Source organism: Nylanderia fulva, unplaced genomic scaffold (genome assembly GCF_048542155.1).
Source record: "Nylanderia fulva isolate GAGA-0341 unplaced genomic scaffold, ASM4854215v1 Scaffold10, whole genome shotgun sequence".
Taxonomy (NCBI): domain Eukaryota; kingdom Metazoa; phylum Arthropoda; class Insecta; order Hymenoptera; family Formicidae; genus Nylanderia; species Nylanderia fulva.
Genome location: NW_028189193.1, coordinates 4,118,224 through 4,141,250, shown reverse-complemented (window position 1 = coordinate 4,141,250; position 23,027 = coordinate 4,118,224). Strand labels below are relative to the sequence as shown.

Here is a 23,027-nt window from a genome sequence, read left to right as displayed (position 1 = left end):
TATTTTTTATATATTAATATATTTTATATTTTTATATTTATTATGTATAGTTACAGTATTATATAGTTATTGTTTTTAAATAAATGTATATATATATATATATATATATATATTTAAAAACAATAAATATAAAAATTTATATATATATATACATAATTTATATTTATAATATTGCTATATCTCTTCCGTCAATATATAATTTTTTATTTTTGATTGACCAATCAGAGCAAAGAACAAAGAAGCCTTGTTCCAAAGAACGAGAAGCTGATTGACTGGCGCCATTTTTTGTCGCGCTGTGTGCAAGAACCCTAAGAACGATAAATTTTTAACATAAAATGCGGGTATTTCCCATACTTTCTCGTGTACATTATATTTTTACCTTATCGCTGGTTTTTTGGTGATTTAATCCTTTTGCTGATTTCATTTATTCGCAGACGTTCGTTGGGCGTTCACCGAGTACGACTGATTTCTAGTTGTGTTCGATTCTCTTTCGTTATTCATCAGCAGTATTCAAGGAATAACTGTGCTAAGTTTTCTCTTGGAAAGTAACAAAAGGTAATAAATAATTAATTAAGGAACAAGTGTTTTCTATATTCTCATGATAATTATTATATATAATATACTACTGACAGTTGAACTGTCAAATCTTTTCATCTGTCATTAAAACCTGATATTTTACATTTTTTCCGGAAAATTATAATATATATTTGTAGAAGACAATTTACAAAGCTTATTGTGTAATATTTATAATTTTTTTGGTAATTTTGAAAATGGTAAAAAAGTTCTAAAGAACAATCACTCCAGATGACGAGTATAAAATTATCGTGCTAATAAGAATTAATAGCGAATTATAATTAAATTATTATTACAACTCAATATTATTTAAATAATATTATTTAAACATTTCGCATAAAAAAAGAAAAAAAATGTGTTATAAAACTAGTATAAAATGTTATTTTGTAAGGTTAGATATTAACAAGATATTGATAAAGATGATGTCATCTCTTTGAATGAGGAAAAATGCGCAAATATATATATATATATATATATATATAAGATTATAAGATATATGGTAAAATAAAACCACACACAGATTAACCATTAATGTAATTTTATTTACAGAAAATTAATTTCTAGATTCTCTACTTTTCTAAAGGATTTTATATAAATATAATGGCTACAAATAACGAAATAGCTTATATAGATGTTGATTGGGTAAGTACTTGATTTTAAGCCATATACAACTTTATACTGAAATGCTTTTCAATTTAAAATTATTGTCTTAATGTGATTTAATTTTAATCATTGTAATGTACTTGTATTTATTTTTCCAAAGAGTTAAAAATTTAAAATTAACTAATGCTAAAGAAATTAGTTCATTAATTTTTTAAATTTATTTAGCAGAAGTTTTTTTATATTTTTTGTATATCTCTTGTGTATTTATTTTGCAGGAAGAAATGAAAAGTCTTGCTATGGAGCAGCAACAAGATTTCTATGAATGTGTTTTTGAATGCAAAGAATATAAAGAGAATGAACATAAATATCTAAAACACGATATTAGCTGTGCAATTTTTGGATTACCAACGAGTACTAAAGATGCAAGTACAACAAAAAAAGATAGTTGCTATTGGAAACCAGAAAATACAAATGACCCAAATGCAGATATAACTGATACGATAGAGTATGAAAAAGAAGCTCTAAATGTCAGAGATGTAATATATAAGCAGATATGTGAATGTACAACAGGGAATACTAATAATACTGAACCAATTTACTCTGGTATAATCTACAATGTAATATTCCGTCCTAAAATGAATGTAAAACCAAAGAAAAAGGAAGTAAACAAGGAAACAGGGAAAGAAACAGAAGAAGACGAATTAGTAAAACAAGAAGAAAAATTTGCAAAAATTCAGCATATACCTATTTTTACAATTAGAAGAAATATTCAAAAAGAATTGATAGATCGTAGTAATCATGAACAATCTATGGATAAAAATGCTTTATCTCATTGGCTTGGCATAGGTGGTACAGTGTTTGGTTTAGGAGTACTTGGAAAATCAGCAGCTTTAACTAAAGCTGTTGCAACGAATAAAAAGCAAAAAGAAAATACAACCAAAGAACAAGCAGATTATGAAACATGGTACATTGATATTTTTGGCAGAGTGTATAAGAGTTGGGAAGATTATATGGAAAGCAATTATTTACCAGAATGCACTATGGTTCTACCCAAGGATGGCCTTTATCAAGCAGACAAATCCTGCCCAGTAACAGAAGACTATTCAACAGTTTGGCTGGAAGTCAGAGAATCTCCCGCATGCCGATGGACAAAAAAAATCTGCAGTGGAATAGATATTGCTTCTAATATTGCCGGAGTTGGCGCAGCAAGCTTAGGTGTTGCAGCATTGTTCACACCTCTTGGACCAGCTGTAGCTGTAACAAGTAAATTATCACACAAGATGTATAATTGACATAATATCAATGAATCATATATTTTATATATATATATATGTATATATATATATATATATATATATATATATATATATATATATATCAATATCATACCTTAAGCATTGTTTATGTAAAATTTTATAATCTATTATTTCATATTAATTGCAATTATGAATTTAAGACATTTTGTATTTTATATTTAACATGCTCTGCAATATGTATTATAGGTCTTGTTGCTACTGGTGTAACTAGTGCTTGGACAGTTGGTCGATCTTCGCAGCAATTGATAGATCGTAGTAATCATGAACAATCTATAAATCCTATGGATAAAAATGCTTTACCTCATTGGCTTGGTATAGCTGGTTCAACGTTTGGTTTAGGAGTAGTTGGAGGATCAGCAGCTTTAACTAAAGCTGCTGCAAGCGGCCGAACAATCCCCACCTTTGCAAAAGCAGCATTTAATACTGTGCAAGGTGGGAATCTAATTATAAATGGTTTCGGTATCGTATACCAGAGTTACTGTTTGATAGATAAATATAGAACAGAACAGACTGTTAATCGTATAGACGCATTATATTTGGCAATGCATGTTATGTTCTTCGCCGGCAGTGTGGTAAAGATTCAATTCGCCAATGATATTATCGAGAGCACTCAAGGTAAAGTCATCAATGATTACAAAGATACTCTGCATAAAAGAAATCTGCGTAAGAAGTTTAATCGTGCCGTGCGAAGGGCTGCCGAGAATAATACAAGTAAAATATCTGAGAACGCGGAAGTAATACAATACATAAAACATCGTGAACAGATATTATCTGCTAACCAGCCTGTTTCTCTTGGTCAAACATTAGAGAAGAATTCACATAATATTGTATGGTCGCTCGAACATGGTAAATTGAAAGTCAATGGAATTATATTATTAGACCCTTTTGAATTTGTTCGTCGTCTCAGAGAGTTTAATTTTAATGAAAGCAATTCATCTGTCTCCCGGAACGATGATAATTCTATCAATGCTCAGTTAGTAAAATTATTGCTTGATTTATTAACGAAATTCTATTCGAGCGACGCTTGTCCCAGGAGCGAGAATCTACCAACGATTTCTGATTTTGAAACACTTATTAAAGAAATGAGTTCTATGAAAATCGATGAAGAGTCTCTGAAAAAAATTTTTAATATTGTTGAAAAATTAATGAAATGTTCTCGAAAGGAAGATTTTTTACTCCCAGCTTTTCGCTTTGTCTGGCAGTACTGTAAAGCAAACTTAAAACAATGGGGCATTCACTCGTATTATCGCATGCAAAGCAATTCAGGCTCCAACGTTTTAAAGAACATTATTGCCGCTGTTTCCGAAGCAATCAACATGATAATTAACAATCTTTGTTGTGCTTTTGAACAATATTTAAAAACTAATTTAAATAATTATAACTAAATCAAGTATCATCTAATATAGGAAACAAAAATGAAAAGTGATATGCACAATAACTTGTAAAAAAAAGAAATTAATTTTGCATAAATATATTACATGAATTAATAAGCTAATAGAAATATTAGTTTTAGAATAATACAATGCCTTAGAGAAACTTTTGACATACAGATATATGCTGATACACATGATTGTTGTAACTAATGTTAATGTTACTATACGTTTATAAATTTATATTAATATTATAAATGTATATATAAAATATTAAGTTTTAAACTCGAATGAAAATTACATTAATTAAAATAAAATTTATAGATTGTAAATATATAATATATTTTTATGTAAATACAAATATATATATATATATATATATTTTTTTTTAAATATTTGTCATAAAACTTTGTTTAATATTTTCTTAATAAAAATAAACAAGAATATTTATAAGAAGAAAAAGATGTATTCATAATATATAAAAACTTTTGTTAAGAGAAACAGGCTTTTTGAACTTTTATACATTTTGAATTCTTCCAAAACGTGTTCAGCCACTGTGCCTTGTATTATGTATGTATTCTATTTATAGATAACATATAATTATCAACGAAAATAATAAATATTATCTATATCATTGTCATATGTTTTATTAATTAAAAATAATATTGTTTAGAAAATTATTAAGCAAACTATTATATTAATTTTTATACTTACTATATCAATTCATTTATATTTACAATGTTTTAAAGAACACGATCAAATGTAAGATTGTATTAGGATTAAAAAAAAATAAAATAACACATGTTTATATATTATATTATTATGTATTTATATATTATTATGTTGTTTATATATTATATTATGTAATTACAGTATATATATTATATTATATAGTTACAGTATATATTATATTATGTAGTTACAGTATATATTATATTATGTAGTTACAGTATATATTATATATTATGTAGTTACAATATATATATTAGATATAGTTATTGTTTTTAAATATATATATAGGTGTAATATTAAATACACATAAATTATTTATATATTATAATATATATTTATATTATATACTATATATTATTTATATATATATTTATTATACTAAAATATTATTTATTTTTATAATTTCATTTAATCTATCAGTCATTGAGAATTTGTTCTTTACCAAACCGCGTAAAATTTGAATACAAGGACGAGTCGTCGCTTTCATGCGGACTTATCTTAACGCGCGCGTGCGCCCCGATAATTGAGAATCGGCACGCGATCCAGTCAGCTGACCTGTCTTGTGATAGCAGCTAGGCTGGACTCGGCGAGAGTGAGAGAGGCACGTATTCACGTTCGCTGGCTGGACTGCGCTCGAGAGAACGTTCGCATCTCCTCGGTAAGTGTTCAATTATTATTCGATCGATCGCGTCAAAGTTCCTCCTCCGGGTTATCCTAATAAAGGACGATCCTGTCGAGCTTTTCGCGGAAAAATTCGAGCGAACGAGCGCTTTTCAGCGCGTGTGAACGATAATATCGATCCAGTGTGCGGCTTTGCGTGCGCCATCGTCGTCCTTTTTCCCCGATCGAGCGCGAATCCGCGAATTTACAGATTCCTCGGCGACGACGCACCTCCTTGGTCCATCGGATAGTCTTATCATTGATACTCGCGACCGCGTTCGCGAGAAAAAAAACACCGTTCTCTCGCCTAGCAGACGGCTTCACGGGGCTACGCCTATTTTTTTGAACGGCCTGCTCACGTGAATCTCAGCGAGCGTGTGACAGCTGTATTTTTCCGAGGCTCCTGGCCTCTGCGAAGCGACCCGGAGGCTCCCTCGACGCGAATAATAGTCCGAAAGTGGGTCCGTTCTTTTTACATTTGCGTTTTTCCATGTGTCATTTATTTTATTCGATGTAACGAGAGAATATAGACTCACAATCAGTCTTTCTCCCTTCCTCTCCTTCTCTTTCTCTCTAATTTCTGTCAAGGAAATTTTTCTCCTGCGTCGATTGTTTAATTAACTTTTCCCTTTCCTTACCTAAAAAATCTTATTTTAAGAGCAGAAAAATGTAAAAAAAAAAAAAAAAAAGTAAAAGAAACATTATTATAATCGTTTGCATGTTTATTTTCAGGACTTGACAATTTTCCAATTCTGTCATCTGCAGAATAGCATTATCAAGATTACACACAGATTGCTAAATAATATTTTTCTTTTTACAGATTAATTAAATATTCAAAATGACGAATCAAAGTTTGGCTAAGATTGCACATGAGGAGCGGGAGGGCAAGTTTGGATATGTCTACGCAGTATCTGGACCTGGTTAGTTCTTATCTTGCATTCTTCAGGTTTTAAATTGTCTTGCATACAACACATATTTATATGTATATTTTGTTACAGTCGTTACCGCTGAAAAAATGGCTGGATCAGCTATGTACGAGCTGGTGCGAGTTGGTTATTATGAATTAGTAGGAGAAATTATTCGATTGGAGGGTGACATGGCTACAATACAGGTATACATAATATTCAAATCTAAATATATATTTTATTTGCATTTTGAAATGTCAAGATAATTTGAATAATTTTATAATATATATAATTTTTATATGTGTATATAATTTATAATATTGCTATATCTCTCAATTTATAATTTATAATATTTTATATTATTAATTATAATTTATGATATTAATTTATAATATTTAAAACATTATAATCTGTTAACATATAATTTATATTTTCTAGGTGTATGAGGAGACAAGTGGAGTAACAGTCGGTGATCCCGTCCTTCGCACTGGAAAGCCACTGTCGGTCGAATTGGGTCCCGGTATCCTCGGCAGCATCTTCGACGGTATCCAACGTCCGTTGAAAGACATCAATGAGCTTACAAGCTCGATCTACATCCCGAAAGGCGTCAACGTACCGGCACTTTCACGTACCGCTAGCTGGGAATTCAATCCGCACAATATAAAGAACGGCAGTCACATCACAGGAGGTGACATGTACGGCGTCGTACACGAGAATACCTTGGTAAAGCATTGGATGATCCTGCCACCTAAGTGCAAAGGCACTGTCACGTACGTCGCGCCTGCTGGCAACTACACTGTTGATGTAAGATTACATTTTCTATATTATTTCTTCATTTCTCTACACCTTGTGACAATAGAAACTTGCTCAAGTATTGCATTTAATTTTAGGATATCGTACTGGAGACCGAATTCGACGGCGAGAGGCAGAAATATACTATGCTTCAGGTACGAAATGCATTTCTTTGAGTGTAAATGTGAGAGTTTTTGAATGCGCATGTTGTGAATTTATCGTTACATGCATGCAGGTGTGGCCAGTCCGTCAACCTCGTCCAGTCACTGAAAAACTGCCAGCTAATCATCCTCTACTCACTGGCCAACGAGTTTTGGACTCTCTCTTCCCGTAAGAATGTTTGTCTTCGAATGTCGAAGCACGTTTCGTAGAAATATTTATAAGATCACGTGTGCTCCAGATGCGTCCAAGGTGGAACCACGGCTATTCCTGGTGCTTTCGGTTGCGGTAAAACTGTCATCTCACAAGCCCTCTCCAAGTACTCTAACTCTGACGTCATTATTTACGTCGGTTGCGGAGAACGTGGTAATGAAATGTCTGAAGTATTACGTGACTTTCCCGAGTTGACTGTGGAAATTGAGGGTGTCACCGAGTCCATCATGAAACGTACCGCTTTAGTCGCCAATACGTCCAACATGCCGGTGGCTGCTCGTGAAGCATCCATTTACACAGGTATAATGTTGAGAAAAATTCATATATCGCAATTCAATAATTACAAAATAATATGAATATAAAACGATATATACCTAATTCATTCATTGCTTGTTATACACAGGTATTACTTTATCTGAATACTTCCGAGACATGGGTTACAACGTGTCGATGATGGCGGACTCGACATCCCGTTGGGCAGAAGCCCTTCGAGAAATCTCAGGTCGTTTGGCTGAAATGCCTGCCGATTCCGGTTATCCTGCTTATCTCGGTGCTCGTCTAGCCAGCTTTTACGAACGCGCCGGAAGGTATGTTATCGTGTATTATGTAATAAATATTAGTCCAATCTTTTCCTCCGAGAGATTACTGTATCAGTGAAAATACAATATATAATTAACAATATATAATATAAATTTTATAGTATATAATTATGTAATATAAAATTATATTTATAATTATATATAATTATATATAATTATAAATATAATTTTATATTACATAATTATATACTATAAAATTTATATTATATATTGTTAATTATATATTGTATTTTCACTGATACAGTAATCTCTCGGATAAATATAATTTTATATTACATATAATTATATATAATTATATGTAATATAAAATTATATTTATAATTATATATAATTATATTTTGCGATTAATAAACAAATGCAACACTAGTTGATGCGTAATTAAAATATCGGATTTTAATTTTTATGTAGAGTCAAATGCTTGGGAAATCCAGATCGTGAAGGATCCGTCAGTATCGTTGGTGCTGTATCACCACCAGGTGGTGATTTCTCCGATCCTGTGACTAGCGCGACCCTTGGTATTGTGCAGGTACAAACGATATCTGTATGATTACGTATGTAAAAAAAAGAAAATTATTTTAATAACAAATTATTTAATTTACAGGTGTTTTGGGGATTGGATAAGAAACTTGCACAACGTAAACACTTTCCCTCTATTAACTGGCTCATATCATACAGCAAATACTTACGAGCATTGGACGATTTCTATGATAAGAACTTCCCGGAATTCGTCCCGCTGAGAACGAAAGTGAAGGAGATCTTACAAGAGGAAGAGGACCTGTCGGAAATCGTCCAGTTGGTAGGCAAAGCTTCACTCGCTGAAACGGATAAAATCACGCTCGAAGTAGCAAAATTGCTGAAGGACGATTTTTTGCAACAAAACAGGTACCGCTTTATATTTTTTTAATATTAAATTTTATGTATAAAAAATTAAATACATAATGGTCGAAGAAATTGTTTAATTTAAAACTTTTTTTATAGCTATTCGCCATACGATCGTTTTTGTCCATTCTACAAAACCGTGGGAATGTTGAGAAATATGATTGCTTTCTACGATATGGCGAGACATGCCGTTGAATCTACAGCGCAGTCGGATAATAAAATTACATGGAATGTCATTAGGGACAGTATGGGCAATATTCTTTATCAGTTAAGCTCTATGAAGTTTAAGGTGAGTAAATTTTAACACCACCATGTTAATAGGAAAAAACCTTGAAAATCTGCTATTCTTAACGAACTTTGTTCAATCTTGAAAAATCAGAGAATTATCATGGAATTTGATTTACATTCAGGGAGTTTTTTTGAGAAATTATCCTTTTAATTTTATTTTTATTTAGCACTTAAGACACGTATATCTAACATATCTTGACAATATTTAAGTTTTTATTAAAATTTTGTGATTTTTTTGACAATCTATTTTATTTAGTATCAAGATCTTAAATTATAAATTTTATAGAAAATTGTTCAAATTTTTAGACAATATTTAAATAAATTAATATTCCCTGAAACGTTTATAAACAATTATTTTTTGTTTTATCATGGAATTTTTGAAATGTTTTTACAAAATTCGAGTAGACATTCTGTAATATAAATTTGACTAATCTCTCAACTTTTCATAATTTTCATGTTTTTTTCTTTTTATAAAAAAACTTGTTTTAAATTTTTAGGATCCTGTTAAAGATGGCGAAGCAAAGATCAGGTCGGACTTTGATCAATTACATGAAGACATACAACAGGCATTCAGGAATTTAGAAGACTAAATTTCTTGTTACTTGTAACTTGTTAAAAGCAATTTTAAGATATTGATTGTTCTTTGTCTTGGCCCTAACATTTAAGGATGTCCCGGTCTAACTCGTGAATTGCAGATAACTTGCCGAAAATATGCTACAAGCAGCAGCGTTATCGATTATATAATATATTATTTACCATTATCCTTCAAAACAAATGAATTGTAAATAGAGAAGTTAAAGTTGAAACCTCCGATATCATCTTGCAGCAAAATATAGTTCGAGACAATGCCATGTCATGTACGTGACGATTGAGACAATAAAGTGGGACATTCTTAAATGCAATTAAGACGTATATATTTAAAAATATGCTTCGCGTGCTCGAGAGTAAATTTGACTCGAAATTCGCGGAAGTAATTACTTGTAATTAATCAGATATTATCAGAGAAAGTAATTTTACCCTTTGCAGAGATATATATATACATATATATATACTTTTATTGTTTCCGCTTTGTTAAAGGTGCACACAAATAACCAAGAAGTCAATATTCTCATGTTTTCTGTGTATGTGTAATATAAATGAAAGTACATAAAACGGCTTCTCCCCGTTTCATTCTAATGCGCGCAGATTAGAAATTATCGAGAAGATACTCTTAGTTATCGATCACATGGCACATGAACGACAGGTAGCTTTTACCTTGCAAAAAAATCGTGGAGTATATTAAGTATTGTAACATATATATATATATATACATTGTAATGTATATTAAGTATTGTAACTATTTAAGAAAAATGCGATAAAAGTAATAATCGCACATAACATTAAGAATTATTATACTTTAATGAAACGTTACAAATATGATTGCATGATTTGAGAGTTTAGAAAGAGAACACACACATACGATAGATTAGATAAAATGATGAAGCTGTAAAATCCTCAGCAATGAAGATAATTACGAGAGAAATAAGAATGTGTAACACATATGACTAGTGTTCCATTGACTTCGATATCATTTCCATTGTATGATATGTAAAAAAAAATACAATAAAAAAATTATGCAAGAATTATACAAGTGAATCGTGAACATATCAGGAATGGAGGGATAATATTGTTAAATAAGCTCGCAGACTCTGCTTTCTCAATAGACTTCGTGTTTTAATAATTAATAATTATTATTAATTATATAACAATAAAACCTCGCGGTATATACATCAACGATATATTACATTCCGATATCTAACGCCTTAGTAAATTAATTCAGATGCACCTTTTTCTTCCATAAAATTGTCTTGCTGAAAAAAATATGTCATTGCCATATGCAATCTTATGCATATGTACACATACACATGTGTGACTATACACCGTATGTGTATTAATCTATATTTTACAATTCAAATCTTTTAGTTTAGCCTATGAAATATTCTATTCTATAATTATATGAAAACAGTATTAAAAATAAAAAATATGTTACGAACACTGCACAGTTCGTTTTATTCATATCTGTGGATCTTTTATACATATGTAAATCAACAAAAATGTCTTTCTGTCTTAAAAGAATCCTGCGTTTTCGTATTATAATTTTTGAATCATTTTTACAGGGAAAAAAAAAGAAAAATGTACCAACTTTTTGATATTCACAGCCACGATATTCCAACATATGCCAGTTATATCGACATGATAAGTCTATATATTTCTATATCTATTCATAGATGATCTTCCAGATAATAGTCATAACTACACGGATGTAACAATTTTACGATTTTCACTGTCTAATATGATCATTAAATAAGATGCATATAGAAATATATCTTCAAAAATCTGCGAAATCTCTTTTCTACATATAGAATGTAATATTTATTACGTATAACATTTTTATAAGTACGTTATTTGATATGAATAGATTGATTTTCCATCTTCATATAATAATATCAAATTATTACAAATACAACTTCAATCTACATTTTATCTTGTAGCATCCCGAAAAAATTCTATTTAATCTAACTCAAACCTAATTCTTATTTAGACAAAAAATTAATTTAAACTTTAAAAATTTTTCAGAAACTTTGTTTCCTCTACAAATATACTTTAGAATAAAGTAAAACAATAATAATTGTACAAAATTAAAATTTTGTTTTAATTACTGACAATGAGTGAAAAGTGATGCTACTATTAATGAATTATTAGATTTATCCTTATAGATGAAAACAATGTTAACATGAAATCATAAATATGCAGTTATGACTATATTGCTAGAAGCTCCTAGATTTGATTTTAGATAATAAAATTAAAGTATCTTATTAAGTTCAGTGCAGTTGCCAGAGAAGAGAATATAAAATTATATCTTCTGTGTACATGATAAAATTCATAGATCCTAGAGAAGTATTTACAGAGAAAAAACCATCAATTTACAAAAGAGGAAGCTTAAGGGCTCAAATGTATAACATCAACACTATTAGTGGCCGATGAGGAGGAGGACGATGATATTTGCGTCCTGAGCTGATTATTTTCGCGTTTTAATTGGGTGACTAATTGTTTCAATGCTGTGATCTCTTGTCGTAATTTCTCATTATCTCGAAGATATTGGTTCAGATTTTGATTAGCTATGCGCAATTCCGCTATGTACTCGCAGGCTTTTGCCAGAATACCTCCTTTGCTCTGTTATAAACAAATAAATATTGTTTAAATAATTATGCAACAAAATTATACAACAAGAATTTTATTTGATTATTTACCTGAGTTTCATAATTAGTTTTTCCCTCTCCGCTACTACCACTACCTGTAGTATTAGCACTTGTGTTACACTCAGGGATGATCTTACTCAACTTTATAATCCAATTGTTTATCTTATCTCTACGCCGACGTTCGACTTCGTTATGTGTCGCTCTCCGCCTGTCATCTCTCTAAAAAATGAGAAAAAAACATTAATTTTTCCTATATATTCTCTTAAAATTAATAAAATAACAAAAACATATACTGCATTAAAATAAACCTTTTTCAAGCCACTAGTACAATTCCTCGGGGTTTCTATCTGCAGCGTGGTCGTTCTTGGCACCAGGGATCTTGATGCTTGCGCCGTGGTGAAGACGTCATTAGCATTCCCAATAACATAGAACTGACCATTCAAGGGTGACGTTAGAACCTGTACAGTATTATTCCCTGGTTGCGACACAGGCAGTTCTATCTCGTTGGTTGATTGTATGGCTGCTGCGCCATTCACTTGGACAACTCGGTACGCTAAGGCTTCTGGATAATGCATTTCTTCCTCTCCAATAGGATCTCCTATTAGAAGAATACAATATATATATATAGCCATAAAATGATCCTTAATGATAGTGCAAAATATATTAAATCGAAATATCACTGATATATTTATATATGTCCAAAATTTTCTTTTTCTCCAGTCAGAGCCTGTTCTTACCTTCGCAATCCACAATCTCTGTTTCTTCGATAACGATTCCAGTGTCACCACCGTCGTCTTTGGAGACGCTAAAAAATGAAAAAAGTCTTCAGTATCGTCTTATCTCGAGAGAATTGTGTGCGCTACGCGTATTACTTCGACGATTGTGTATGTTGGTCCTACGGCGTAAGCAAAGTGCGTACTGTGCACATAGTGATGATGACCTTGAGGAGACCTCGGGCGAGACGGAAGGGATAGGTGTTCGCGTTATCAGATGGTCGATACTTAACGTAAACACTACCTGACATCCTGCTGTTCGAGCTGCTGCTCCAAGATGTCCATTCCCTCGTCGCGAGAAAAAAAAAACGTTTGAATTTGTCAAAATTCACGTGAGCTGGTCACGGGACACCGCAACGAGGTCATGTGGTGCAGAAGATGGCGACGCGACTCATATAAGCGCCATCTGACGTCACCGCCTTCGCGCCAATTGGATATGACGTCGTCGAGCGCTAATTGTGAATTAATTATATTAAAATTTGATGAATTTATTTTTCTTTCGAACGCAAAAAAAAAAGTGATCACTTTCTGTAATTTTTTTTCGACGATCAATTTTATGAAATATGCGGTTAAAAATGTAAAAAAACTGTAAAATATATGTATATAAAATATTTATAATATATATTATATTAATTATATTTTATTATATTATTTTGTATTATATTATATATTATATATTACATTATTATATATTATATTTATATATATATATATATATATATATACATTATATATATATATATATATAATATTATGTAAAATGTAAAATTTATTGATAAATATAAATATTGATATCATTTTTTATTTAAGATTGTCAATTTTTCATTTAAAAGTATTATTTCACCTGTAAAAATTATTTAGCATATTATTTAAAAAATAGGTTACATTTTTCATATGAAGCTTTTAATACTCGAAAAATCAATCTAATTATAATTTTTTTATTATTTTTTTTTATAATATTAATTTTTTTATTTACGCCGATATTTGAATATACAAATAAATAATTTAACAATAACTTATATATATATATATATATATATAATTATATAAAAATGTAAAATTTATTGATAAATATAAATATTGCGATGCCATTTTTAATTAAAATTGCAAATTTTTTATTTAAAAGTATTATTTCACCTGTACAAATTATTTAACATTATTTAAAAAATAGGTTACATTTCTCACATGGATCTTTTAATACTCGAAAAATCAATCTAAGTTAACAGGAGAATATATTTTGCGAAGAGGTAGTAGGTGGTAGCGCAGCAAAATATGCCTTTCATGTCCGAAAAATCATTTTGAGTTAACAGGATAATATATTGTGCAAAGAGGTCGCTATTAGGAATATATATATACGAAGAGGTTTCTATTAGGAGAATATCTTTGCAAAGAGGTCGCTAAAAGAATCGCATCAATAAGTCGGTAAATTATCAACAATGATAATTTACCGACGGTCTCCCGTCGGTATTTACCGACGTTACCTCTTTGCAAATATATTCTCCTGTTAACTCAAGACGATTTTTCAGACTATTTATCGTCGCATTGCCGCCACTACCTCTTCGCAAAATATATTCTCCTGTTAACTTAGATTTATTTTTCGAGCATTAAAAGATTCATATGATGTCTTGAGTTAACAGGAGAATATATTTTGCGAAGAGGTAGTAGGTGGTAGCGCAGCAAAATATGTCTTTTATGTCCGAAAAATCATTTGAGTTAACAGGAGAATATATTTCGCAAAGAGGTAGTAGCGGCAATGAGACGATAAATAGTCTGAAAAATCGTCTTGAGTTAACAGGAGAATATATTTGCAAAGAGGTAACGTCGGTAAATACCGACGGGAGACCGTCGGTAAATTATCATCGTTGATAATTGACCGACTTATCGATGCGATTCTTTTAGCGACCTCTTTGCAAAGATATTCTCCTAATAGAAATCTCTTCGTATATATATTTTCCTAATAGCGACCTCTTTGCACAATATATTATCCTATTAACTCAAAATGATTTTTCGGACACGAAAGACATATTTTGCTGCGCTACCACCTACTACCTCTTCGCAAAATATATTCTCCTGTTAACTTAGATTGATTTTTCGAGTATTAAAAGATCCATGTGAGAAATGTAACCTATTTTTTAAATAATGTTAAATAATTTCTACAGGTAAAATAATACTTTTAAATGAAAAATTTGCAATCTTAATTAAAAATGGCATCGCAATATTTATATTTATCAATAAATTTTACATTTTTATATAATTATATATATATGTATATATATATATAAATTATTGTTAAATTATTTATTTGTATATTCAAATATCGGCGTAAATAAAAAAATTGATATTATAAAAAAAAAAATAATAAAAAAATTATAATTAGATTGATTTTTCGAGTATTAAAAGCTTCATATGAAAAATGTAACCTATTTTTTAAATAATATGCTAAATAATTTTTACTGGTGAAATAATACTTTTAAATGAAAAATTGACAATCTTAAATAAAAAATGGATATCAATATTTATATTTATCAATAAATTTTACATTTTACATAATATTATATATATATATATATATATATATATATATATATATATATATATAATTATTGTTAAATTATTTTGTATATTAAAATATCGGTGTAAATAAAAGAAAATATTATATTTATGTATTTATTGAATTTATTTAATTTTAAAACGCTCGTTTGAACATAGAATCGTTTGTTATTCTCGTCGTCATTTATTTGAGCGCGTATTCAGTGAAGATCCATTCACATGTGTATCTCGTTATGTTTTCGTTCGTCGGAATTTCGCGAGGAAACGTCGTGGGTGCAAATTATTGACGTATATCGGTGGATTTTTCTTATTTTTCTCTGCCAAAAGAAGAAAAATAAAAATATAAAGAGGCATTATTAATTGACTTGTGCCAAGATCGTGGAATTTCACCCGGCATCCGATAAAATGACCAGGTAAGATCGAGGCACAAACTGTCGAAGGTTATGTCCGATTACGCAGATTTTTTTATATACACGTGTATACGTAATCATTAATTTTTTTAACGTTTGTCGTTTCTGGACGAGAATACATTCGTTATAAATAAACATTTGCAACCGCGACAATTTTTTTCATAATAATTGTTCGAGCTTAATATATATATACATATATATATATTCCCCTTATAATAATAATAATATAATATATAATATATATAATATATGTATATATATATATATATAAAATATATAATATAAAATAATATAATAATGTAATATATAATATATAATATAATACAAAATAATATAATAAAATATAATTAATATAATATATATTTGATCTCTCATTCGAGTAATTAATTAATATTACAGGTCGAAAATAGAATTAGGCGATGTGACTCCGCACAACATAAAGCAGCTGAAATTGCTCAATCAAGTCGTGTTCCCGGTCTCATATAACGAAAAGTTTTATAAGGATGTATTGGAAGCGGGAGAACTTGCCAAACTAGCATATTACAATGACATAGTGGTATTTAGCAATTTTTTCAAATTATACTTCATAGATATTATGATCTGTGTGAATAACATGATATTTATCTCGATATTTATATGATTTAATAAAAATTTATGTGACTAAAATCAGATAAAAGTATTCTCTTATCATATTGACGGATTCCTTAAAATATGTCTTAATATAAAAAGAAATTGCCTTTCTTTGCAATAAAAAGTTTGAGAGAATCTCAAATGATCTAATGTCAAACTTTGATTTAAACAAAATATGAGTTTGTTTCATATTGATTTCATATTGTTTTATTCTGATTTTCAGGTTGGAGCAGTTTGCTGCCGTGTAGATACTTCAGAAAATTCTAGGCGTTTATATATAATGACATTGGGTTGTCTCTACCCTTACAGAAGATTAGGAATTGGTACTGTTATGGTCCAACACGTTTTAAATTATGTTAATAAGGATGGCAATTTTGATTCTATCTTCCTGTGAGTATAATTTTCAATTGTTTTATTTCTAATGTACAATTAAAAAAACATATATTCTTATATTACTCATAATATTCGCAGACATGTTCAGATAAGCAATGAAGGCGCGATTGACTTTTATAAAAAATTTGGATTCGAGATTGTCGAAACTAAAGAACATTATTACAAGAGAATAGAACCAGCAGACGCACACGTGTTGCAAAAGACATTGCGTCCTCGAGCTAATCAAACGAATCATCAAACTGTCAACTAATAAGTAGCATCTTTCATTAATTTATCTTATAATTTAAAATTTAACATACGTTTCCATGTTCTATCAATAAAGTCATTTTATATTATATCTGTATTATGAATTGAAGTAATTTCCTTTGTTTATACTTACATATTCAATTATTAAAGTCTATAACACAAAAGTACTCCACAAGTTTAATATACCTAAATCTAAATATTGATGCATCATAAAGCTAATTTTTTACAGTTTAATCGTATGAATTTCGAGAATTTTGGAAAATTTATTATTTATGTAATTTTAATTAATACTTTTTTTTATCTGAATATATTTTCTTGATATACAATAAATTGAAAAATTTGCAAGAGAGAGTATAATTAGATAGTGACACTGACTGAAATTTTAAATTATAAATCCAAGTATATTTCTATACTTTTAATTATGATTTCGAGAATTTAAAATCATTAAGTATCTGAAAAACACTTTGATAAGAAGTGGCACAAATTAGATTTTCAAACAAGCATTTTATGACAATTAAAAACTTCAATTTTATTATTTTTTTCTTCTTGTATTAGGAGAAAGTCTATAATCTAAAAAAATTCACACAAATTGCACTTTCTATATATATCTTTATTGTCCAACAATCCCTTTCTATTCAAATATATTGAAAAATTTGTACATATTTTTTTAAATTATTTTTTTTCTTAGAAAATTATGGCATTAAAATAATAATATATATTTAAAATATATATAATAAATTTAAAATATATAATAAATTTAAAATATATGTACACAAAAAAATAAATATTGCGTCTTACATTTAATTTACAGAATATACAATTTTAAGAATTTACAGAATGTTATCATGTAAAATGAGTATTAGAATGCACATGTAAAAACAAAGAAAATTTTACACAATTTACAATTTAATGTAACATATGTAGATTATGTTACTATGTGTGTAACTTGTATTATAATATAACAAATTTCATAAAAATGTACTTAAAACTATACAGTTTTATATATAAAAAATTAAAATGTATATGTATTAAATATCTGTAAAACTGTCTTTTTATATATGTAGGACGTTTTCTGTTGTCTTCTTTAAGATCTAATCAAATATTAGATGCAATACATTATATACATATTCTAAGTTTTAAATAATGCTGCTTTTTTCACAATGTGACAACATATAATAATATATAATAATAATAATAATTAAAGCTAATACATATAGAAAATTGCTAGTGCAAAGCATTATCCAATATTTGAATATATATTATAGATATAGCCGTTGAAAATGATATTATGGACATTTGATTGCATCTAGACACAATTACATTTGTTGTATAAATACAAGTTGCTGTGATATTGAAGTACGTTTTCCATTTACTCTAGATCAACATATATATCTTAACTGTGACAATTTTCATATTATGATTGTAATTCCAGTAACTCTTTTATTCTTCTGACAGAAAATTCTACACCCTCCATTGCTTCTTTTGAAACCTACAAACGTCAAAATGAATGATAATCGTATGGCGATACATCGTAATTAAATTCATTTGTATAAACAAGAAAAAAATGTTTACATGTAGGAAATTGAAAAATCCGTGTGGCAGATCTGGTAATATATCCAGCGTAACATTATTGCCAAGCGAGCGAAGCTTTCTCGCAAACATGACGCAGTCATCGAGACAAGGATCAAACTCTACCGTCTAAAAACAAACTGCTGTGTATTATATGTTCCAAAATATTCAATCTTAATCGTAGTAACAAAAGTTAAAACACGTACCAGTATCTTCATAGGTGGTATGTGGGCTAACATATCGTCTGACGCGAAATAAGGACTCATATACATGTCCCTCGGTACTGTAAATATAAATTCTTCCCAAAAAGGTTTAGCATTCTTCATATCAAGTTGTCTGATATCCTTGTTATTTCTTCCAAGGGGCCATCCGAACAGAGAGAAAGACCATGACGATTTTTCGCTCTGTCCCGAAACATTATCATCTCTGCTGACATTTCCATTTTCTGCAGGCGACGACATTGAAGCGGTGCCGGAATTTCGGTACATATTTAAAAATCTTCTGATATATTCTCGAGATCCCACCTGTGCTTTTGGACCTTCAATACCTAGAAAAAGATCCCTTTAAAATGCATGCTCGAAAGAGAAGTAAATATATATATATATATATACATATATATATTTTTAATAAGATCTAATACAAATATATATTCTAGGGTCGTTAGCTGAATTGTATATACCATCAACTTCGGTTAAGCTGACAGAATTTAACGTTGAATCGGACGGTAGAGATACTAATTTATGCGCGCCATTCGCGTCGTCTCCATTTGGACTCAGGGCTAATGCTATAAGGTCACTTTCGCTCACTTCGGCAAAAGATTCTGTGTCTGATTTGGTGCATTCTTCATTCTCGCTTTCTCTGTGGGGGATAAATTGTATTTGTATTTGCATTGCATTGTATAATCATCGCATCTACAATAAAATATGTACATGACAATGTACACGTTTGATATTTCTTTCTAAACTTTTATAGGACATAACTTTTATCATATAAAAATGTACATTGATCAAAAAAAAGGTATAATAATTTTAATTAAAATCTTACTTTGTAAGTTTCTTGTCAAATCCTACGTAAGCTTTCAAGCATCGTACCATAAATCCATATGGTAACAATGAATCTGTAAGACAGAGCATGCGAGACGGTGACGGAACGAAATCAATTAATATTGGTGCGTAAGTCATAAAAATACCATCTGGTCTTCTTATATTTAACTGCAGGCATTTCAAGGTGGCTCCCAAGTTTAAGTTACCTCCAGCTGAGTCACCTGTCAAAATATTGATTTTCCAATTTTTTACCATATTGCATAATCAAACCAGCTATTAATTATAGGCATATCGAAGACAGATTTACTTTTACCTTACCGACAAATATCACCTTCTCCGCTGTACTTCCCAGTAATGTACTCGCATGCTTTAGCGCCCATGCGTAAGCGTACAGCACTTCCTCGAGCGCGCGTGGATAGGGAGCTTCCGGAGCTAAACTGTAATCTATGCTTAAGATAGGTACGCCTAAAGTCATAGCCCAATTATGCAGATACATTTCGTGCGATCGCGACGTCTGTGCTACGAATCCGCCACCATGAGTATGAATAATCAATTCGTTGCATAGACCATGTAATTCTCCTCCTACACCTCCAGATCCGACCTAGAATGTCATTTAAAAAAATATTATTAGTCACTCTGGTTAAATAATTTTAAATCTATTCTATTATATATTTTACATCTTCAACTAAAATTATAATTAATTAAATATAATATATATTTGCATCTAATTGCTTGTATATATAATGAAATTAATATTTTACTTACCATTCCTAGACGTCGTTTGGAACTCAGTAATCTAACGTGAATCGGTTTCTTTCCTATATGACTATTTGGTATCGGAATTGAAACAGTTCCACCATCAAGAGTAGGCAGGATTAATTCCTCGGGTGGAATAGATATTAATTGATTGATAGCTAATGAGGGAGTTACTATGGACAATATTTCTGAATACAAATAAATAATTTCATTATTTAAATGCAATTAAAAGAGTAGTTTGAGTATCTAAACAGTGTTGTAAACAGATATAAATCTAATAATAATTGATATAATTTTCTTAATTTCTTACCAAGTTCATTCAGGAACCAAAATGCTTGAGCAAAAGAAATATCAGCATATTGAGATATGTTAACAATACGACGTGCTCTTGCCTCAGGGTTCAAAAAATACTTGACGGAATTAGCACATCGTCCTAATACTGTATCATTATTATAATACATCTCACTATAAGATACCATGGCAAATGCTATTGTTTTTAATACCTTTTTTAAACTATTACAAAACTGAAAAACAATAATACCTTAGATAAACTTGATATATTATAGCATTATTCACAAAATATTATTCACAAATACCTGAAATCCTATGCATCTACCATAGAAACAGTATTGATTAATATTCTCTGTCCAATGAATAAACTCTTGAGCGCTATGGTCCATTATGAATAGTGACAGTTTTCCATCGCTCATCACTTCCGTACTCCATGTGTACAATACTTTCAAATACTGCAAGAATGTCTTCAAGGATACCATCAACTGGGAGCATGCCTCTATTTCCCTGGGAATTAAACGTACATAATTTAGAACATCATTTATATATTAAATACATTAAATGTGTACGGTATACAATTAATTACTTCATGTGATGGCTTTTTCGGGAGAACATGGAGTCCTTTTGATGGTACATCTGTTGGCAGATCTGCTCGGTATGCAGAATACATTTGTCGACCATCGAGAGGAAGCTCCTGTATCCGTTCCCCGGTGTCTCCTCGTCGAAGTCAAAGTGCGCCGCGAACATTGCTATCTCGTTGTACAGCGGCTGCAGCTCGTCCAGCTGCTCCAGGATCACCAGGGACGCGGCCTTGATCCTGACACCATTCTCGTTCTGATGGGACGTGAAATACTCGACACTGGCGTGGCACAAGTTTCGCAGAGCGCTCCATTGCAGGGGTTCCTCGAGTTCCTCGAACGGTCTGTCAAAGTCATCGTTGGACGTTGACATCTGAGCGATCCTTGGCGAAGCCTTATATTTGACAAATGAACTACTCCTTCTATCTCTCTCCCTCTCTGCGATTAATTGACTCCAAAATATAATTCAACAGACGGAATAAACAATTGTACCACTCGTGTGCATCTTTGACAGCTAATACTGATCATCTGTCAAATGACGGCTTGAACTCTCAAACATGCTGCGTCACAAACAGAGACCGAAATCCATATATATTTGATGTATATATATATATATATATATATATATATATATATATATATATATCAAATATGGAATTATATCAGAATGACATGTACATAATGACAGTTTAGAACGTATAATTTCGGCTAGGATCAGGTTAATCTGAGGCGGAGATGCAATGTATACATATATATATATATGTATGTATATCACATACTGCACTTTCCGATTTGCAGAATAAATTCGGGAATTATAAATTTAAGAAGAACGACAGCACGTCGTTAATTAATTGCACGATTATCCGTAGTTAGTCTTATTCGGTTTTTTGAAAAGAAGCTTTACTTGACATTTGACACTTCACGAGCGGTCTCCTGTCAGTCGCGCTTCGCTTCGCGATGCGAAATGAGAGCGCGCTCCAGATTTCGAGAACAGTAGTGTTGTTTGCCCATCTCTTTCTCTCTATTTCTCTCTTACGTCAAAAAGTTTTGATAAAATCGAATGAGTAATAGAATTCTTTATTGAGAAGCTCGATAAAGATATCGATGTGAATATAAAGACGTGATTCATGCAAATATATTTGCATGCTTTTATTCTTTGCTTCATTCTTATATACATAAAAGAGAGAACTATTAATATTAGATTTTATTTTGATAATAATATTATATATATAATTAATGATCAATTATAGAGATATATATAATTAAATATATAATTAAATATAATTAAATATTTTTACACGATATTAAGAATATATGATATACGTATGTATAAATAAAACATCGAAACTTTTATTTTTATCGATATGATTTCATCATTGCATAATAATGTAAAATTTAATGAATAAAAATGATTAAATTAGTATAACGAAAATTAAAATAATTTTATATAATATAAATTT

At 30.2% G+C, this 23,027-nt stretch overlaps 5 protein-coding genes and 2 long non-coding RNA genes across 13 annotated transcripts; 4 read left to right on the top strand and 3 right to left on the bottom strand.

Moving 5' to 3' along the window:
- Positions 1-175: 175 nt before the first annotated feature.
- On the bottom strand, positions 176-2,908 carry LOC114931897 (uncharacterized). Its single transcript, XR_003819782.2, has 4 exons — positions 2,793-2,908; positions 2,206-2,430; positions 380-537; positions 176-308 (listed from the first exon to the last, which is right to left on the bottom strand). It is a non-coding gene; the product is annotated as an uncharacterized LOC114931897 (long non-coding RNA).
- On the top strand, positions 286-4,181 carry LOC114931895 (uncharacterized). Of its 2 annotated transcripts, XM_029304036.2 has the most exons (5): positions 286-341; positions 435-555; positions 1,123-1,215; positions 1,452-2,439; positions 2,679-4,181. In XM_029304036.2, exons 3-5 carry the CDS (start codon positions 1,174-1,176, stop codon positions 3,875-3,877), a joined length of 2,229 nt encoding a protein of 742 aa, XP_029159869.2. In that variant the 5' UTR covers positions 286-341; positions 435-555; positions 1,123-1,173; the 3' UTR covers positions 3,878-4,181. The 2 variants fall into 2 exon arrangements, with proteins under 2 accessions (XP_029159869.2, XP_029159868.2); XM_029304035.2 differs by lacking the exon at positions 286-341 and having other exon boundaries at positions 369-555.
- A 957-nt stretch (positions 4,182-5,138) lies between these two features.
- LOC114931888 (V-type proton ATPase catalytic subunit A) lies at positions 5,139-10,711 on the top strand. Its single transcript, XM_029304025.2, has 12 exons — positions 5,139-5,252; positions 6,075-6,174; positions 6,253-6,365; positions 6,598-6,963; positions 7,050-7,106; positions 7,187-7,281; positions 7,352-7,623; positions 7,727-7,910; positions 8,331-8,448; positions 8,524-8,804; positions 8,901-9,090; positions 9,587-10,711. The coding sequence occupies exons 2-12, from the start codon at positions 6,093-6,095 to the stop codon at positions 9,677-9,679; spliced, it is 1,851 nt and encodes a 616-aa protein (XP_029159858.1). The 5' UTR covers positions 5,139-5,252; positions 6,075-6,092; the 3' UTR covers positions 9,680-10,711.
- A 70-nt stretch (positions 10,712-10,781) lies between these two features.
- LOC114931889 (upstream stimulatory factor 1) lies at positions 10,782-13,495 on the bottom strand. Of its 3 annotated transcripts, none has more exons than XM_029304026.2 (5): positions 13,346-13,495; positions 13,066-13,133; positions 12,637-12,926; positions 12,380-12,547; positions 10,782-12,302 (listed from the first exon to the last, which is right to left on the bottom strand). In XM_029304026.2, the coding sequence occupies exons 1-5, from the start codon at positions 13,384-13,386 to the stop codon at positions 12,069-12,071; spliced, it is 801 nt and encodes a 266-aa protein (XP_029159859.1). In that variant the 5' UTR covers positions 13,387-13,495; the 3' UTR covers positions 10,782-12,068. The 3 variants fall into 3 exon arrangements, with proteins under 3 accessions (XP_029159859.1, XP_029159860.1, XP_029159861.1); XM_029304027.2 differs by having other exon boundaries at positions 13,201-13,494; XM_029304028.2 differs by having other exon boundaries at positions 13,248-13,494.
- A 2,330-nt stretch (positions 13,496-15,825) lies between these two features.
- san (Probable N-acetyltransferase san) lies at positions 15,826-17,419 on the top strand. Its single transcript, XM_029304126.2, has 4 exons — positions 15,826-16,064; positions 16,461-16,617; positions 16,915-17,081; positions 17,163-17,419. The coding sequence occupies exons 1-4, from the start codon at positions 16,057-16,059 to the stop codon at positions 17,332-17,334; spliced, it is 504 nt and encodes a 167-aa protein (XP_029159959.1). The 5' UTR covers positions 15,826-16,056; the 3' UTR covers positions 17,335-17,419.
- Positions 17,420-18,110: 691 nt separating this feature from the next.
- Hsl (hormone-sensitive lipase) lies at positions 18,111-22,739 on the bottom strand. Of its 4 annotated transcripts, none has more exons than XM_029304057.2 (11): positions 22,246-22,739; positions 21,576-22,127; positions 21,295-21,496; positions 21,009-21,222; positions 20,708-20,886; positions 20,261-20,543; positions 19,944-20,163; positions 19,579-19,757; positions 19,106-19,446; positions 18,903-19,028; positions 18,111-18,819 (listed from the first exon to the last, which is right to left on the bottom strand). In XM_029304057.2, exons 2-11 carry the CDS (start codon positions 21,938-21,940, stop codon positions 18,745-18,747), a joined length of 2,184 nt encoding a protein of 727 aa, XP_029159890.2. In that variant the 5' UTR covers positions 21,941-22,127; positions 22,246-22,739; the 3' UTR covers positions 18,111-18,744. The 4 variants fall into 4 exon arrangements, with proteins under 4 accessions (XP_029159890.2, XP_029159891.2, XP_029159893.2 ...); XM_029304058.2 differs by having other exon boundaries at positions 22,347-22,739; XM_029304060.2 differs by having other exon boundaries at positions 22,472-22,739.
- LOC114931913 (uncharacterized) lies at positions 18,262-19,839 on the top strand. Its single transcript, XR_003819784.2, has 3 exons — positions 18,262-19,179; positions 19,262-19,381; positions 19,555-19,839. It is a non-coding gene; the product is annotated as an uncharacterized LOC114931913 (long non-coding RNA).
- Positions 22,740-23,027: the final 288 nt, after the last annotated feature.